This window comes from Phalangium opilio, unplaced genomic scaffold, assembly GCF_054372755.1.
Source record: "Phalangium opilio isolate 3A_F unplaced genomic scaffold, DU_Popi_V2 ptg000246l_1, whole genome shotgun sequence".
NCBI lineage: Eukaryota > Metazoa > Arthropoda > Arachnida > Opiliones > Phalangiidae > Phalangium > Phalangium opilio.
In genome coordinates this window covers 6,958,288-6,975,528 of record NW_028324225.1, presented here as the reverse complement: position 1 = coordinate 6,975,528, position 17,241 = coordinate 6,958,288, and the positions used below count along the sequence as shown (strand labels likewise).

Below are 17,241 nucleotides of genomic sequence, written 5' to 3'. Positions count from 1 at the left end.
CAACTCATAGGACTACCCTGTAATTAGTTGCAATTAAATAGTCACAAAACTACTTCTGCAAAAACTCGGGTACGTCCGGGATTTGAAACCTAGAACACTCGCACTCAAAGCGACTATCATACCCCTAGACCAGCGCACCATGTATGGAATAGAAATAGGCTCAATTCATAGGGCTACAAATTAATTAGTTGCATTTAAATAGTCACTACATTACTTCTGCAAAAACTGGGGTCCGTCCGGAATTTGAACCCGGGACCACTCGCACTTTAAGCGAGTATCATACCCCTAGACCAACGGACCGTGTGTTAAAGTAAAATATATGCCCAACTAATAGGTCTACCCTGTTGTTAGTTGCATTTAAATAGTTGCTAAATTACTTCTGAAAGAACTCGGGCCTGTCCGGGATTTGAACCCGGGACGACTCGCAGCCAAAGCGAGTACCATACCCCTAGACCAACAGACAATCTGCGTAACTAAAACATGCTCAACTCATAGGACTACCCTGTAGTTAGTTGCATTTAAATAGTCACTACATTACTTCTGCAAAATCTCGGGTCCGTCCGGGATTTGAACCCGGGACCACTCGCACCCTAAGCGAGTATCATACCAGTTGACCAACGCACCGTGTGTTCAAGTAAAATATGCCCAACTCATAGGTCTACCCTGTTGTTAGTTGCATTTAATAGTTGCTAAATTACTTCTGAAAGAACTCGGGTCTGTCCGGGATTTGAACCCGGGACCACTCGCAGCCAAAGCGAGTATCATACCCCTAGACCAAAGGACAATCTGCGTAAGTAAAACATGCTCAACTCATAGGACTACCCTGAAATTAGTTGCAATTAAATAGTCACAAAACTACTTCTGCAAAAACTCGGGTCCGTCCGGGATTTGAACCCGGGACCACTCGCACCCTAAGCGAGTATCATACCCCTAGACCAACGGACCGTGTGTTCAAGTAAAAAATATGCCCAACTCATAGGTCTACCCTGTTGTTAGTTGCATTTAAATAGTTGCTAAATTACTTCTGAAAGAACTCGGGCCTGTCCGGGATTTGAACCCGGGACGACTCGCAGCCAAAGCGAGTACCATACCCCTAGAACAACGGACAATCTGCGTAAGTAAAACATGCTCAACTCATAGGACTACCCTGTAATTAGTTGCAATAAAATAGTCACAAAACTACTTCTGCAAAAACTCGGGTACGTCCGGGATTTGAAACCTAGAACACTCGCACTCAAAGCGAGTATCATAACCCTAGACCAGCGCACCATGTATGGAATAGAAATAGGCTCAATTCATAGGGGTACAAATTAATTAGTTGCATTTAAATTGTCACTAAATTACTTCTGCAAAAACTCGGGTCCGTCCGGGATTTGAACCCGGGACCACTCGCAGTCAAAGCGAGTATCATACCTCTACACCAACGGACAATGCGCGTAAGTAAAATATGCTCAACTCATAGGTCTACCCTGTAGTTAGTTGCATTTAAATAGTCACTAAATTACTTCTGAAAGCACTCGGGTCTGTCCGGAATTTGAACCCGGGACCACTCGCAGTCAAAGCGAGTATCATACCCCTAGACAAACGGACAATGTGCGTAAGTAAAATGTGCTCAACTCATAGGACTACCCTGTAATTAGTTGCATTTAAATAGTCACTACATTACTTCTGCAAAAACTCGGGTCCGTCCGGGATTTGAACCCGGGACCACTCGCACCCTAAGCGAGTATCATTCCCCTAGACCAACGGACCGTGTGTTCAAGTAAAATATGCCCAACTCATAGGTCTACCCTGTTGTTAGTTGCATTTAAATAGTTGCTAAATTACTTCTGAAAGAACTCGGGTCTGTCCGGGATTTGAACCCGGGACCACTCGCAGCCAAAGCGAGTATCATACCCCTAGACCAACGGACAATCTGCGTAAGTAAAACATGCTCAACTCATAGGACTACCCTGTAATTAGTTGCAATTAAATAGTCACAAAACTACTTCTGCAAAAACTCGGGTACGTCCGGGATTTGAAACCTAGAACACTCGCACTCAAAGCGAATATTATACCCCTAGACCAACGGACCGTGTGTTCAAGTAAAATATGCCCAACTCATAGGTCTACCCTGTAGTTAGTTGCATTTAAAAAGATACTAAATTACTTCTGAAAGAACTCGGGTCTGTCCGGGATCTGAACCCGGGACCACTCGCAGCCAAAGCGAGTATCATACCCCTAGAAAAACGGACAATCTGCGTAAGTAAAATATGCTCAACTCATAGGACTACCCTGTAATTAGTTGCAATTAAATAGTCACAAAATTACTTCTGCAAAACCTCGGATAAGTCCGGGATTTGAAAAATAGAACACTCGCACCCAAAGCGAGTATCATACCCCTAGACCATCGCACCATGTATGAAGTAGAAATATGCTCAATTCATAGGGCTACAAATTAATTAGTTTCATTTAAATAGTCACTACATTACTTCTGCAAAAACTCGGGTCCGTCCGGGATTTGAACCCGGGACCACTCGCACCCTAAGCGAGTACCATACCCCTAGACCAACGGACCGTGTGTTCAAGTAAAAAATATGCCCAACTCATAGGTCTATCCTGTGGTTAGTTGCATTTAAATAGTTGCTAAACTACTTCTGAAAGAACTCGGGCCTGTCCGGGATTTGAACCCGGGACGACTCGCAGCCAAAGCGAGTACCATACCCCTAGACCAAAGTACAATCTGCGTAAGTAAAACATGTTAAACTCATAGGACTACCCTGTAATTAGTTGCAATTAAATAGTCACAAAACTACTTCTGCAAAAACTCGGGTACGTCCGGGATTTGAAACCTAGAACACTCGCACCCTAAGCGAGTATCATACCCCTAGACCAACGGACCGTGTGTTCAAGTAAAAAATATGCCCAACTCATAGGTCTACCCTGTTGTTAGTTGCATTTAAATAGTTGCTAAATTACTTCTGAAAGAACTCGGGCCTGTCCGGGATTTGAACCCGGGACGACTCGCAGCCAAAGCGAGTACCATACCCCTAGAACAACGGACAATCTGCGTAAGTAAAACATGCTCAACTCATAGGACTACCCTGTAATTAGTTGCAATAAAATAGTCACAAAACTACTTCTGCAAAAACTCGGGTACGTCCGGGATTTGAAACCTAGAACACTCGCACTCAAAGCGAGTATCATAACCCTAGACCAGCGCACCATGTATGGAATAGAAATAGGCTCAATTCATAGGGGTACAAATTAATTAGTTGCATTTAAATTGTCACTAAATTACTTCTGCAAAAACTCGGGTCCGTCCGGGATTTGAACCCGGGACCACTCGCAGACAAAGCGAGTATCATACCTCTACACCAACGGACAATGTGCGTAAGTAAAATATGCTCAACTCATAGGTCTACCCTGTAGTTAGTTGCATTTAAATAGTCACTAAATTACTTCTGAAAGCACTCGGGTCTGTCCGGAATTTGAACCCGGGACCACTCGCAGTCAAAGCGAGTATCATACCCCTAGACAAACGGACAATGTCCGTAAGTAAAATGTGCTCAACTCATAGGACTACCCTGTAATTAGTTGCATTTAAATAGTCACTACATTACTTCTGCAAAAACTCGGGTCCGTCCGGGATTTGAACCCGGGACCACTCGCACCCTAAGCGAGTATCATTCCCCTAGACCAACGGACCGTGTGTTCAAGTAAAATATGCCCAACTCATAGGTCTACCCTGTTGTTAGTTGCATTTAAATAGTTGCTAAATTACTTCTGAAAGAACTCGGGTCTGTCCGGGATTTGAACCCGGGACCACTCGCAGCCAAAGCGAGTATCATACCCCTAGACCAACGGACAATCTGCGTAAGTAAAACATGCTCAACTCATAGGACTACCCTGTAATTAGTTGCAATTAAATAGTCACAAAACTACTTCTGCAAAAACTCGGGTACGTCCGGGATTTGAAACCTAGAACACTCGCACTCAAAGCGAGTATTATACCCCTAGACCAACGGACCGTGTGTTCAAGTAAAATATGCCCAACTCATAGGTCTACCCTGTAGTTAGTTGCATTTAAAAAGATACTAAATTTCTTCTGAAAGAACTCGGGTCTGTCCGGGATCTGAACCCGGGACCACTCGCAGCCAAAGCGAGTATCATACCCCTAGAAAAACGGACAATCTGCGTAAGTAAAATATGCTCAACTCATAGGACTACCCTGTAATTAGTTGCAATTAAATAGTCACAAAATTACTTCTGCAAAACCTCGGATAAGTCCGGGATTTGAAAAATAGAACACTCGCACCCAAAGCGAGTATCATACCCCTAGACCATCGCACCATGTATGAAGTAGAAATATGCTCAATTCATAGGGCTACAAATTAATTAGTTTCATTTAAAGGAAAAAGCCACAATAATATTTTCTTGGTTTAAAATGGTTCCTTACGCTTATATATATACAAAAAAAATTAGAAATGGAGATTAGCTCTTATTAATTAATATTTAAGCTCAAATTAGCTGGCCACTAGAAGGAAATTGAACGCCGCCATTTCTGATATTTAAAAATTCCGCAGTGCTTGTAACTGGCTCGATTTTCTAGAGGGGGTAACTTTTCATTGGCCGGCTTTCCATAGCAATGGACCAACAAGAAACTGCCCTCTGCAGCCTTATATCGTCTGCTTGTTTAATCCCTCGCTGGCTCCCTTAAACTCTATTAGCGATGCCTCGTATTAATCCCTTTGAAGTAGAACCGGAATTTACAGAAGAAGAATTAAGGGAACGACAATTGCAGCGAGAGAATGAGTTAGAAATAGCGAATCAAGAAGTTATCATTAACCTAGAGGAAATAAAAAACAACTGTACTTGTGGCCACTGCATTCCCGATTGGTTAGGCCTTAGCAATGACGAAGAAAAAATTGTAAACATGAAAAACTATCTAAATTGGAAGGATTTAAGGGCAGGATTTATTTGTTGTAAACAAATAGAAGATGTCGTTGAATTTTTAAACGATACAGATGATCCACAAGGTGTTGCGCCATGTGTCACTTGTGATATTGACTACAAATCTATGTGCCAAAGAAAGCGAGCTTTAATCGCAACGTACAGGGGTTATTTGCAAACACGTAGAAGGCCATTGCCCATTAATGTTTCGAATAGGTAAATTTTTAATTAATCGTAAGGGAACAGCCTCTATGAAATATAATTTTTTATGTAAGCTAATATTGTTTTATTGTAGAACCTATCGCTATATAGCATATCGCACGTACACCCATTTAATTTACCATAAACTTGGAAGAGCTAATAGAAGAGCAGTTCCCCATTGTGTCCTGCTTGATATACGAAAGCTTTTCCCAGAAAATGATGTAAATTCATACATAAGCTACAAACCAGGTGTTGAAATAGAAGGATTTAGAGCCAATTAACCGAGTTGAATGAATAACCTTGAAGTCACGAAAGTATTGTGATATATTTGCTTACAAAAAAGCCATCCTAAATTTTTTAGTTTAAAATGACCAGATTAAGTTTTAAAATTAAAGCATAAAATTTACATAAAAATTAGCTAACCTAAATTAAAATTCATAATTATTATATTACTCTTATGAGATATAAAAATTATTGAATCCACTTAGAGTAAGGATTGATATTCATTTTTTTTTAAATAATTGTGATTGCCAAGGTTCCTAACAGTGTGATATTATTAGTCATAATTAAAAGCCTTCGAATATTAAATGGATACTTAAACAAGTTACTAAAATGGTCATATTAGTCGTAACTTCTGGTCATAAAAAACAGAGTTGAATACTAAGTAAATATAATTAACAGACCTGCTATTAAGGTGTAACAAAAAAATTATGTTCGTAAGTTACTACGGTCACAGTTTATTTACATTTGAAGTACAAATTTTGTATATTTTCTGGTTTATTATGACCTAGTCAAGAAATTTCAGTATTAAATCCATGTTTATAAATTTCAGTATTAAATCCATGTTTATTAATTTCAGTATTAAATCCATGTTTAGAGTTTTCAATTAAAATAACCTCCTCCTTTTCGCTGCTTGAATTAAAACTTGCTTGTCAGGCCGTGGAGTTGGAGCTATATTACCTCTCTTACGATAGCTTGTCATTAAATTCGCTAGTGGAATTTCATCTTCGTCAATTTGTTTACGCTTTATTATGTTTTTCATTATTTCATAAACAAATGTGTACGATTTTGGCTCCTTTCGAGGTCTAGCGTACCACTCAGCAGTGGCTTTAGAAAAATAAAATTCAAAATCTTCCTTATTCCCATCTTGGGTTGTTGATTCTGTTTCTAGTTCAAAATAGAATTTTCTGTCTACATTAAAATTATGGTCCAAAGCTGCCAACATAGTACGGGCTTCCATGACATCTTGGTCAAAATCTAGTCGTTTTGGGCAATATTTAAGCAGAAGACTGTGGTACGATTCCAACTTAGAAGTGTGACTAAATGCGCAAACTTGCTTTAAATCTCGTAAAGTACTTTTTTTGTTGACAATTTCATTTAGAGCGTCATAAGGGGGGGTATCAGGTGTGAGCCATTTTTTTTTTCTTGCTGTTTCGACTGAAAGACGATCGTGGATACACCGTTTATGTTGATTAAAACTAGGAAATGAATGGACATTTGTGACGTGAAAAAGAACTGATTTCCACATTTCAATTAGGATATCAGGGTTCCCATCACAGTTTTCTGCGGCAAACCACAAGTGGCGGCTGAGAGATTTCACCCAGGGTTCAAGATCCTTATTATCCTTTTTTTTACTTATAGCCGTAATTTTTTTGGAAACGCTTTTTGAAAAATGCCAAACATCGAATTGATGGTCTATATTCGGATAATTATCCCTTAAAAAGGCCCTAATCTGTATGTGTCTGTCAGTTGTGATTCTAAATATATTAACTCCAAATTTTTCCATTTTTGTCAGACATCTTTTCAAACTTTCTAACTCCATATTGCTAGACTTGTATTGAACCTCATTTTTCTTTACGATTTCAAAATGGACACATTTGTCACTTTCCTGGTCAATGAATGTGTATCCGCAATATTTGGCCGAATGCCCTGGCGAGTCATATCGTCCATCACCAGAAATCGTGACTTCTGAAGAACATTTTAATTTCTCTAAAATATTGCTTTGTTCATTTCTCCAGCTGACCCTAATTTCTGGAATGATATATTTTTTTTGAATGTTGTAGAAAGCTGATTTTTGAATTCCACATAATCCCATAAATTGAAAAATAGTGTTGATTCGTTGAAATGTGGCCCCTGAGAGCAAAATACTTGAAGCTAGCAGTAAATTCCCCACTGGCATTCTTCCCAGCACAGGCTGTGAGCGCCAAATAAATTCGTGGCCACTTAGACAGGTCATCTTGACAGATAATTGAGATCCACAAGTTTCAGACTTGAAATTTTCAGTAATATCAATGGCACTATCACAGCCAGCCTTATCACACCTTAGTCTTGCTAAGAGTTGGTTCAGTTGGCTCTCAAAAACAATATACTTTTTTTCCTCAATAAATTGATCAGAAATATTTTTAGGGGGAGGTGAATAGTTCGTTGTTGACGCTGAACTGGGTATACTAGGCTCGTACATTGAGACACTGGGAGAATTTTCAGGGGTCTCATCAAAAATCATGCTTACAGATACGGGAGATGCCATATCCTTCAAATTTTCTAAATCGGATTTTGCGCAATTCAAAAGTATTGTTTTGTCGCTATCATGTGTGCATTTCTTTGGTGTCGATTCTGTTTCGTAATCTAAACTGTGAGCGAAGTATGCGTGATCTTTTGACACTGCAGTAATTGTATCTTGAAACAAAGCTAAGACTTCTGAAGTAATTTCCTCTTCAGTACATGCTTCAGTAGCGCAATCAATCTTGCAAAAATCCGTTTGAATAGGAATTGTAGCTCGGAGGGCTTCAATGCTTAACTCTGGATCAGTTTGAGTTCCAATTTCCGTTGTATTTACTTTTGTTATATTATAGATCTCAGTTACAGTTGGAACCTATAACAATGTAACAAATAAAATTTCATATTATAATCCTAGAAAAGGAAGCAATGTGACACTGTCTAAAAATATTCCAGTCTTACCTCTTCGTTACTTGGAATTTCAATTGCTTCTATTGGAAATATTTCCATCGTTTCTTCTGTACTTGGTAGGTTTATTGTTGGTACGGATAACGGTTTCAATCTTACTACTTCTTTCGACAAATTACGGCCATACGAAACGTTAATGTTTAAACATTCAGGAGCAAAATGTAACTGGCATACTCTAGTAGCTTCCCTAAATTTCCTGATTGCGGTACGTCTTTCTGGCAAAGGCTTAGTCTCTAATGACGTTACGAGCGCTTCGAATTCCTCTCTCACCGGTATTTTAGCAAATTTAACCCACATTCTTGCCATTTCTAAATTGGATTCAACATCCGGAATTCTAAAACAACTAACTCTTTGTTTTTTCGAATAAACCTCACACCCTTCAATAATACACTTCGACATTCTGGAAGCCTAAATGCGCGGGCTGCAGCTGGGAACTTTGATCTTGGAAGGGTAAGCAGACAACATGATTTCCCGTAGCTCATTGGCCTAGACATCAACGAATAGAAAGTTACCCCCAATTTTTGCCTCTAGCTTTTTAAAAATGGCACCGTCTTAGTTAAGATGATTAAATGCTAATTACTAACTAATTGAGATTCTTTTTGACAGAATAATAATAGATCTTTGAGTTTTAAGTTTAAATGAACGGTTTAAAGCAAAGAAAAAATTATTGTGGAATGTTCCTTTAATTAGTCACTACATTACTTCTGCAAAAACTCGGGTCCGTCCGGGATTTGAACCCGGGACCACTCGCACCCTAAGCGAGTACCATACCCCTAGACCAACGGACCGTGTGTTCAAGTAAAAAATATGCCCAACTCATAGGTCTATCCTGTGGTTAGTTGCATTTAAATAGTTGCTAAACTACTTCTGAAAGAACTCGGGCCTGTCCGGGATTTGAACCCGGGACGACTCGCAGCCAAAGCGAGTACCATACCCCTAGACCAAAGTACAATCTGCGTAAGTAAAACATGTTAAACTCATAGGACTACCCTGTAATTAGTTGCAATTAAATAGTCACAAAACTACTTCTGCAAAAACTTGGGTACGCCCGGGATTTGAAACCTAGAACACTCGCACTCAAAGCGAGTATCATACCCCTAGACCAACGGACCGTGTGTTCAAGTAAAATATGCCCAACTCATAGGTCTACCCTGTTGTTAGTTGCATTTAAATAGTTGCTAAATTACTTCTGAAAGAACTCGGGTCCGTCCGGGATTTGAACCCGGGACCACTCTCAGTCAAAGCGAGTATCATACCTCTACACCAACGGACAAGGTGCGTAAGTAAAATATGCTCAACTCATAGGTCTACCCTGTATTTAGTTGCATTTAAATAGTTACTAAATTACTTCTGAAAGCACTCGGGTCTGTCCGGGATTTGAACCCGGGACCACTCGCAGTCAAAGCGAGTATCATACCCCTAGACAAACGGACAATGTGCGTAAGTAAAATGTGCTCAACTCATAGGACTACCCTGTAATTAGTTGCATTTAAATAGTCACTACATTACTTCTGCAAAAACTCGGGTCCGTCCGGGAGTTGAACCCGGGACCACTCGCACCCTAAGCGCGTATCATACCCCTAGACCAACGGACCGTGTGTTCAAGTAAAATATGCCCAACTCATAGGTCTACCCTGTAGTTAGTTGCATTTTAATTGTTACTAAATCACTTCTGAAAGAACTCGGGTCTGTCCGGGATTTGAACCCTGGACCACTCGCGCCTAAGCGAGTATCATACTCCTAGACCAACGGACAATGTGCGTAAGTAAAATATGCTCAACTCATAGGACAACCCTGTAATTAGTTGCAATTATATAGTCCCAAAACTACTTCTGCAAAATCTCGGGTCCGTCCGGGATTTGAACCCGGGACCACTCGCACCCTAAGCGAGTATCATACCCCTAGACCAACGGACCGTGTGTTCAAGTAAAATATGCCCAACTCATAGGTCTACCCTGTTGTTAGTTGCATTTAAATAGTTGCTAAATTACTTCTGAAAGAACTCGGGTCTGTCCGGGATCTGAACCCGGGACCACTCGCAGCCAAAGCGAGTATCATACCCCTAGACCAACGGACCGTGTGTTTAAGTAAAAAATATGCCCAACTCATAGGTCTACCCTGTTATTAGTTGCATTTAAATAGTTGCTAAATTACTTCTGAAAGAACTCGGGCCTGTCCGGTATTTGAACCCGGGACGACTCGCAGCCAAAGCGAGTATCATACCCCTAGACCAACGGACAATCTCGTAAGTAAAACATGCTCAACTCATAGGACTACCCTATAATTAGTTGCAATTATATAGTCCCAAAACTACTTCTGCAAAAACTCGGGTCCATCCGGGATTTGAACCCGGGACAACTCGCACCCTAAGCGAGTATCATACCCCTAGACCAACGGACCGTGTGTTCAAGTAAAATATGCCCAACTAATAGGTCTACCCTGTAGTTAGTTGCATTTAAAAAGTTACTAAATTACTTCTGAAAGAACTCGGGTCTGTCCGGGATTTGAACCCGGGACCACTCGCACCCTAAGCGAGTATCATACCCCTAGACCAACGCACCGTGTGTTCAAGTAAAAAATATGCCCAACTCATAGGTCTACCCTGTTATTAGTTGCATTTAAATAGTTGCTAAATTACTACTGAAAGAACTCGGGTCTGTCCGGGATCTGAACCCGGGACCACTCGCAGCCAAAGCGAGTATCATACCCCTAGAAAAACAGACAATCTGCGTAAGTAAAATATGCTCAACTCATAGGACTACCCTGTAATTAGTTGCAATTAAATTGTCACAAAATTACTTCTGCAAAACCTCGGATAAGTCCGGGATTTGAAACCTAGAACACTCGCACCCAAAGCGAGTATCATACCCCTAGACCATCGCACCATGTATGGAATAGAAATATGCTCAATTCATAGGGCTACAAATTAATTAGTTGCATTTAAATAGTCACTAGATTACTTCTGCTAAAACTCGGGTCCGTCCGGAATTTGAACCCGGGACGACTCGCAGCCAAAGCGAGTATCATACCCCTAGACCAACGGACAATCTCGTAAGTAAAACATGCTCAACTCATAGGACTACCCTGTAATTGGTTGCAATTATATAGTCCCAAAACTACTTCTGCAAAAACTCGGGTCCGTCCGGGATTTGAACCCGGGACAACTCGCACCCTAAGCGAGTATCATACCCCTAGACCAACGGACCGTGTGTTCAAGTAAAATATGCCCAACTAATAGGTCTACCCTGTAGTTAGTTGCATTTAAAAAGTTACTAAATTACTTCTGAAAGAACTCGGGTCTGTCCGGGATCTGAACCCGGGACCACTCGCAGCCAAAGCGAGTATCATACCCCTAGACCAACGGACCGTGTGTTTAAGTAAAAAATATGCCCAACTCATAGGTCTACCCTGTTATTAGTTGCATTTAAATAGTTGCTAAATTACTTCTGAAAGAACTCGGGCCTGTCCGGTATTTGAACCCGGGACGACTCGCAGCCAAAGCGAGTATCATACCCCTAGACCAACGGACAATCTCGTAAGTAAAACATGCTCAACTCATAGGACTACCCTATAATTAGTTGCAATTATATAGTCCCAAAACTACTTCTGCAAAAACTCGGGTCCATCCGGGATTTGAACCCGGGACAACTCGCACCCTAAGCGAGTATCATACCCCTAGACCAACGGACCGTGTGTTCAAGTAAAATATGCCCAACTAATAGGTCTACCCTGTAGTTAGTTGCATTTAAAAAGTTACTAAATTACTACTGAAAGAACTCGGGTCTGTCCGGGATCTGAACCCGGGACCACTCGCACCCTAAGCGAGTATCATACCCCTAGACCAACGCACCTTGTGTTCAAGTAAAAAATATGCCCAACTCATAGGTCTACCCTGTTATTAGTTGCATTTAAATAGTTGCTAAATTACTACTGAAAGAACTCGGGTCTGTCCGGGATCTGAACCCGGGACCACTCGCAGCCAAAGCGAGTATCATACCCCTAGAAAAACAGACAATCTTCGTAAGTAAAATATGCTCAACTCATAGGACTACCCTGTAATTAGTTGCAATTAAATTGTCACAAAATTACTTCTGCAAAACCTCGGATAAGTCCGGGATTTGAAACCTAGAACACTCGCACCCAAAGCGAGTATAATACCCCTAGACCATCGCACCATGTATGGAATAGAAATATGCTCAATTCATAGGGCTACAAATTAATTAGTTGCATTTAAATAGTCACTAGATTACTTCTGCTAAAACTCGGGTCCGTCCGGAATTTGAACCCGGGACCACTCGCACCCTAAGCGAGTATCATACCCCTAGACCAACGGACCGTGTGTTCAACTTAAAAATATGCCCAACTCATAGGTCTACCCTGTAGTTAGTTGCATTTAAAAAGTTACTAAATTACTTCTGTAAGAACTCGGGTCTGTCCGGGATCTGAACCCAGGACCACTCGCAGCCAAAGCGAGTATCATACCCCTAGACCAACGGACCGTGTGTTCAAGTAAAAAATATGCCCAACTCATAGGTCTACCCTGTTATTAGTTGCATTTAAATAGTTGCTAAATTACTTCTGAAAGAACTCGGGCCTGTCCGGTATTTGAACCCGGGACGACTCGCAGCCAAAGCGAGTATCATACCCCTAGACCAACGGACAATCTCGTAAGTAAAACATGCTCAACTCATAGGACTACCCTGTAATCAGTTGCAATTATATAGTCCCAAAACTACTTCTGCAAAAACTCGGGTCCGTCCGGGATTTCAACCCGGCACCACTCGCACCCTAAGCGAGTATCATACCCCTAGACCAACGGACCGTGTGTTCAAGTAAAATATGCCCAACTAATAGGTCTACCCTGTAGTTAGTTGCATTTAAAAAGTTACTAAATTACTTCTGAAAGAACTCGGGTCTGTCCGGGATCTGAACCCGGGACCACTCTCAGCCAAAGCGAGTATCATACCCCTAGACCAACGGACCGTGTGTTTAAGTAAAAAATATGCCCAACTCATAGGTCTACCCTGTTATTAGTTGCATTTAAATAGTTGCTAAATTACTTCTGAAAGAACTCGGGACTGTCCGGTATTTGAACCCGGGACGACTCGCAGCCAAAGCGAGTATCATACCCCTAGACCAACGGACAATCTCGTAAGTAAAACATGCTCAACTCATAGGACTACCCTGTAATTAGTTGCAATTATATAGTCCCAAAACTACTTCTGCAAAAACTCGGGTCCATCCGGGATTTGAACCCGGGACAACTCGCACCCTAAGCGAATATCATACCCCTAGACCAACGCACCGTGTGTTCAAGTAAAATATGCCCAACTAATAGGTCTACCCTGTAGTTAGTTGCATTTATAAAGTTACTAAATTACTTCTGAAAGAACTCGGGTCTGTCCGGGATTTGAACCCGGGACCACTCGCACCCTAAGCGAGTATCATACCCCTAGACCAACGCACCGTGTGTTCAAGTAAAAAATATGCCCAACTCATAGGTCTACCCTGTTATTAGTTGCATTTAAATAGTTGCTAAATTACTACTGAAAGAACTCGGGTCTGTCCGGGATCTGAACCCGGGACCACTCGCAGCCAAAGCGAGTATCATACCCCTAGAAAAACAGACAATCTGCGTAAGTAAAATATGCTCAACTCATAGGACTACCCTGTAATTAGTTGCAATTAAATTGTCACAAAATTACTTCTGCAAAACCTCGGATAAGTCCGGGATTTGAAACCTAGAACACTCGCACCCAAAGCGAGTATCATACCCCTAGACCATCGCACCATGTATGGAATAGAAATATGCTCAATTCTTAGGGCTACAAATTAATTAGTTGCATTTAAATAGTCACTAGATTACTTCTGCTAAAACTCGGGTCCGTCCGGAATTTGAACCCGGGACGACTCGCAGCCAAAGCGAGTATCATACCCCTAGACCAACGGACAATCTCGTAAGTAAAACATGCTCAACTCATAGGACTACCCTGTAATTGGTTGCAATTATATAGTCCCAAAACTACTTCTGCAAAAACTCGGGTCCGTCCGGGATTTGAACCCGGGACCACTCGCACCCTAAGCGAGTATCATACCCCTAGACCAACGGACCGTGTGTTCAAGTAAAATATGCCCAACTAATAGGTCTACCCTGTAGTTAGTTGCATTTAAAAAGTTACTAAATTACTTCTGAAAGAACTCGGGTCTGTCCGGGATCTGAACCCGGGACCACTCGCAGCCAAAGCGAGTATCATACCCCTAGACCAACGGACCGTGTGTTCAAGTAAAAAATATGCCCAACTCATAGGTCTACCCTGTTATTAGTTGCATTTAAATAGTTGCTTAATTACTTCTGAAAGAACTCGGGCCTGTCCGGTATTTGAACCCGGGACGACTCGCAGCCAAAGCGAGTATCATACCCCTAGACCAACGGACAATCTCGTAAGTAAAACATGCTCAACTCATAGGACTACCCTATAATTAGTTGCAATTATATAGTCCCAAAACTACTTCTGCAAAAACTCGGGTCCATCCGGGATTTGAACCCGGGACAACTCGCACCCTAAGCGAGTATCATACCCCTAGACCAACGGACCGTGTGTTAAAGTAAAATATGCCCAACTAATAGGTCTACCCTGTAGTTAGTTGCATTTAAAAAGTTACTAAATTACTACTGAAAGAACTCGGGTCTGTCCGGGATCTGAACCCGGGACCACTCGCACCCTAAGCGAGTATCATACCCCTAGACCAACGCACCGTGTGTTCAAGTAAAAAATATGCCCAACTCATAGGTCTACCCTGTTATTAGTTGCATTTAAATAGTTGCTAAATTACTACTGAAAGAACTCGGGTCTGTCCGGGATCTGAACCCGGGACCACTCGCAGCCAAAGCGAGTATCATACCCCTAGAAAAACAGACAATCTTCGTAAGTAAAATATGCTCAACTCATAGGACTACCCTGTAATTAGTTGCAATTAAATTGTCACAAAATTACTTCTGCAAAACCTCGGATAAGTCCGGGATTTGAAACCTAGAACACTCGCACCCAAAGCGAGTATCATACCCCTAGACCATCGCACCATGTATGGAATAAAAATATGCTCAATTCATAGGGCTACAAATTAATTAGTTGCATTTAAATAGTCACTAGATTACTTCTGCTAAAACTCGGGTCCGTCCGGAATTTGAACCCGGGACCACTCGCACCCTAAGCGAGTATCATACCCCTAGACCAACGGACCGTGTGTTCAACTTAAAAATATGCCCAACTCATAGGTCTACCCTGTAGTTAGTTGCATTTAAAAAGTTACTAAATTACTTCTGTAAGAACTCGGGTCTGTCCGGGATCTGAACCCAGGACCACTCGCAGCCAAAGCGAGTATCATACCCCTAGACCAACGGACCGTGTGTTCAAGTAAAAAATATGCCCAACTCATAGGTCTACCCTGTTATTAGTTGCATTTAAATAGTTGCTAAATTACTTCTGAAAGAACTCGGGCCTGTCCGGTATTTGAACCCGGGACGACTCGCAGCCAAAGCGAGTATCATACCCCTAGACCAACGGACAATCTCGTAAGTAAAACATGCTCAACTCATAGGACTACCCTGTAATTAGTTGCAATTATATAGTCCCAAAAATACTTCTGCAAAAACTCGGGTCCGTCCGGGATTTCAACCCGGCACCACTCGCACCCTAAGCGAGTATCATACCCCTAGACCAACGGACCGTGTGTTCAAGTAAAATATGCCCAACTAATAGGTCTACCCTGTAGTTAGTTGCATTTAAAAAGTTACTAAATTACTTCTGAAAGAACTCGGGTCTGTCCGGGATCTGAACCCGGGACCACTCTCAGCCAAAGCGAGTATCATACCCCTAGACCAACGGACCGTGTGTTTAAGTAAAAAATATGCCAAACTCATAGGTCTACCCTGTTATTAGTTGCATTTAAATAGTTGCTAAATTACTTCTGAAAGAACTCGGGACTGTCCGGTATTTGAACCCGGGACGACTCGCAGCCAAAGCGAGTATCATACCCCTAGACCAACGGACAATCTCGTAAGTAAAACATGCTCAACTCATAGGACTACCCTGTAATTAGTTGCAATTATATAGTCCCAAAACTACTTCTGCAAAAACTCGGGTCCATCCGGGATTTGAACCCGGGACAACTCGCACCCTAAGCGAGTATCATACCCCTAGACCAACGCACCGTGTGTTCAAGTAAAATATGCCCAACTAATAGGTCTACCCTGTAGTTAGTTGCATTTATAAAGTTACTAAATTACTTCTGAAAGAACTCGGGTCTGTCCGGGATTTGAACCCGGGACCACTCGCACCCTAAGCGAGTATCATACCCCTAGACCAACGCACCGTGTGTTCAAGTAAAAAATATGCCCAACTCATAGGTCTACCCTGTTATTAGTTGCATTTAAATAGTTGCTAAATTACTACTGAAAGAACTCGGGTCTGTCCGGGATCTGAACCCGGGACCACTCGCAGCCAAAGCGAGTATCATACCCCTAGAAAAACAGACAATCTGCGTAAGTAAAATATGCTCAACTCATAGGACTACCCTGTAATTAGTTGCAATTAAATTGTCACAAAATTACTTCTGCAAAACCTCGGATAAGTCCGGGATTTGAAACCTAGAACACTCGCACCCAAAGCGAGTATCATACCCCTAGACCAACGGACCGTGTGTTCAAGTAAAATATGCCCAACTCATAGGTCTACCCTGTAGTTAGTTGCATTTAAAAAGTTACTAAATTACTTCTGAAAGAACTCGGGTCTGTCCGGGATCTGAACCCGGGACCACTCGCAGCCAAACGAGTATCATACCCCTAGACCAACGGACCGTGTGTTCAAGTAAAATATGCCCAACTCATAGGTCTACCCTGTAGTTAGTTGCATTTAAAAAGTTACTAAATTACTTCTGAAAGAACTCGGGTCTGTCCGGGATCTGAACCCGGGACCACTCGCAGCCAAAGCGAGTATCATACCCCTAGACCAACGGACCGTGTGTTTAAGTAAAAAATATGCCCAACTCATAGGTCTACCCTGTTATTTGTTGCATTTAAATAGTTGCTAAATTACTTCTGAAAGAACTCGGGCCTGTCCGGTATTTGAACCCGGGACGACTCGC

General features: G+C 41.7%; 2 protein-coding genes and 16 non-coding genes across 18 annotated transcripts; 1 reads left to right on the top strand and 17 right to left on the bottom strand.

Moving 5' to 3' along the window:
* Nucleotides 1-228: 228 nt before the first annotated feature.
* Nucleotides 229-300, bottom strand: TRNAF-AAA (transfer RNA phenylalanine (anticodon AAA)). The gene has a single exon. It is a non-coding gene; the product is annotated as a tRNA-Phe (tRNA).
* Nucleotides 301-873: 573 nt separating this feature from the next.
* TRNAP-AGG (transfer RNA proline (anticodon AGG)) lies at nt 874-945 on the bottom strand. The gene has a single exon. It is a non-coding gene; the product is annotated as a tRNA-Pro (tRNA).
* A 735-nt stretch (nt 946-1,680) lies between these two features.
* On the bottom strand, nt 1,681-1,752 carry TRNAP-AGG (transfer RNA proline (anticodon AGG)). Its single transcript has one exon. It is a non-coding gene; the product is annotated as a tRNA-Pro (tRNA).
* A 733-nt stretch (nt 1,753-2,485) lies between these two features.
* Nucleotides 2,486-2,557, bottom strand: TRNAP-AGG (transfer RNA proline (anticodon AGG)). The gene has a single exon. It is a non-coding gene; the product is annotated as a tRNA-Pro (tRNA).
* Nucleotides 2,558-3,616: 1,059 nt separating this feature from the next.
* TRNAP-AGG (transfer RNA proline (anticodon AGG)) lies at nt 3,617-3,688 on the bottom strand. The gene has a single exon. It is a non-coding gene; the product is annotated as a tRNA-Pro (tRNA).
* Nucleotides 3,689-4,444: 756 nt separating this feature from the next.
* Nucleotides 4,445-5,972, top strand: LOC149612438 (uncharacterized). The gene is made up of 2 exons (XM_089858435.1): nt 4,445-5,148; nt 5,228-5,972. The coding sequence occupies exons 1-2, from the start codon at nt 4,712-4,714 to the stop codon at nt 5,412-5,414; spliced, it is 624 nt and encodes a 207-aa protein (XP_089714561.1). The 5' UTR covers nt 4,445-4,711; the 3' UTR covers nt 5,415-5,972.
* Nucleotides 5,851-8,770, bottom strand: LOC149612437 (uncharacterized). The gene is made up of 2 exons (XM_089858434.1): nt 8,092-8,770; nt 5,851-8,005 (listed from the first exon to the last, which is right to left on the bottom strand). The coding sequence occupies exons 1-2, from the start codon at nt 8,494-8,496 to the stop codon at nt 6,020-6,022; spliced, it is 2,391 nt and encodes a 796-aa protein (XP_089714560.1). The 5' UTR covers nt 8,497-8,770; the 3' UTR covers nt 5,851-6,019.
* Nucleotides 8,771-8,813: 43 nt separating this feature from the next.
* On the bottom strand, nt 8,814-8,885 carry TRNAP-AGG (transfer RNA proline (anticodon AGG)). Its single transcript has one exon. It is a non-coding gene; the product is annotated as a tRNA-Pro (tRNA).
* A 735-nt stretch (nt 8,886-9,620) lies between these two features.
* TRNAP-AGG (transfer RNA proline (anticodon AGG)) lies at nt 9,621-9,692 on the bottom strand. The gene has a single exon. It is a non-coding gene; the product is annotated as a tRNA-Pro (tRNA).
* Nucleotides 9,693-9,941: 249 nt separating this feature from the next.
* Nucleotides 9,942-10,013, bottom strand: TRNAP-AGG (transfer RNA proline (anticodon AGG)). The gene has a single exon. It is a non-coding gene; the product is annotated as a tRNA-Pro (tRNA).
* Nucleotides 10,014-10,425: 412 nt separating this feature from the next.
* TRNAP-AGG (transfer RNA proline (anticodon AGG)) lies at nt 10,426-10,497 on the bottom strand. Its single transcript has one exon. It is a non-coding gene; the product is annotated as a tRNA-Pro (tRNA).
* Nucleotides 10,498-11,231: 734 nt separating this feature from the next.
* On the bottom strand, nt 11,232-11,303 carry TRNAP-AGG (transfer RNA proline (anticodon AGG)). Its single transcript has one exon. It is a non-coding gene; the product is annotated as a tRNA-Pro (tRNA).
* Nucleotides 11,304-11,715: 412 nt separating this feature from the next.
* Nucleotides 11,716-11,787, bottom strand: TRNAP-AGG (transfer RNA proline (anticodon AGG)). The gene has a single exon. It is a non-coding gene; the product is annotated as a tRNA-Pro (tRNA).
* A 574-nt stretch (nt 11,788-12,361) lies between these two features.
* TRNAP-AGG (transfer RNA proline (anticodon AGG)) lies at nt 12,362-12,433 on the bottom strand. The gene has a single exon. It is a non-coding gene; the product is annotated as a tRNA-Pro (tRNA).
* Nucleotides 12,434-14,137: 1,704 nt separating this feature from the next.
* On the bottom strand, nt 14,138-14,209 carry TRNAP-AGG (transfer RNA proline (anticodon AGG)). The gene has a single exon. It is a non-coding gene; the product is annotated as a tRNA-Pro (tRNA).
* A 412-nt stretch (nt 14,210-14,621) lies between these two features.
* TRNAP-AGG (transfer RNA proline (anticodon AGG)) lies at nt 14,622-14,693 on the bottom strand. Its single transcript has one exon. It is a non-coding gene; the product is annotated as a tRNA-Pro (tRNA).
* Nucleotides 14,694-15,267: 574 nt separating this feature from the next.
* Nucleotides 15,268-15,339, bottom strand: TRNAP-AGG (transfer RNA proline (anticodon AGG)). The gene has a single exon. It is a non-coding gene; the product is annotated as a tRNA-Pro (tRNA).
* An 898-nt stretch (nt 15,340-16,237) lies between these two features.
* On the bottom strand, nt 16,238-16,309 carry TRNAP-AGG (transfer RNA proline (anticodon AGG)). Its single transcript has one exon. It is a non-coding gene; the product is annotated as a tRNA-Pro (tRNA).
* Between the last annotated feature and the right edge of the window lie 932 nt (nt 16,310-17,241).

What these genes read in the sequence shown, in the direction of transcription:
- LOC149612438 (XM_089858435.1), top strand. Translation starts at nt 4,712, where the DNA reads ATGCCTCGTATTAATCCCTTTGAAGTAGAACCGGAATTTACAGAAGAA. An exon ending in CCCATTAATGTTTCGAATAG is followed by an intron (nt 5,149 to 5,227) that starts GTAAATTTTTAA and finishes GTTTTATTGTAG; the next exon opens with AACCTATCGCTATATAGCAT.
- LOC149612437 (XM_089858434.1), bottom strand. Translation starts at nt 8,496, where the DNA reads ATGTCGAAGTGTATTATTGAAGGGTGTGAGGTTTATTCGAAAAAACAA. An exon ending in AAATTCCAAGTAACGAAGAG is followed by an intron (nt 8,006 to 8,091) that starts GTAAGACTGGAA and finishes ACATTGTTATAG; the next exon opens with GTTCCAACTGTAACTGAGAT.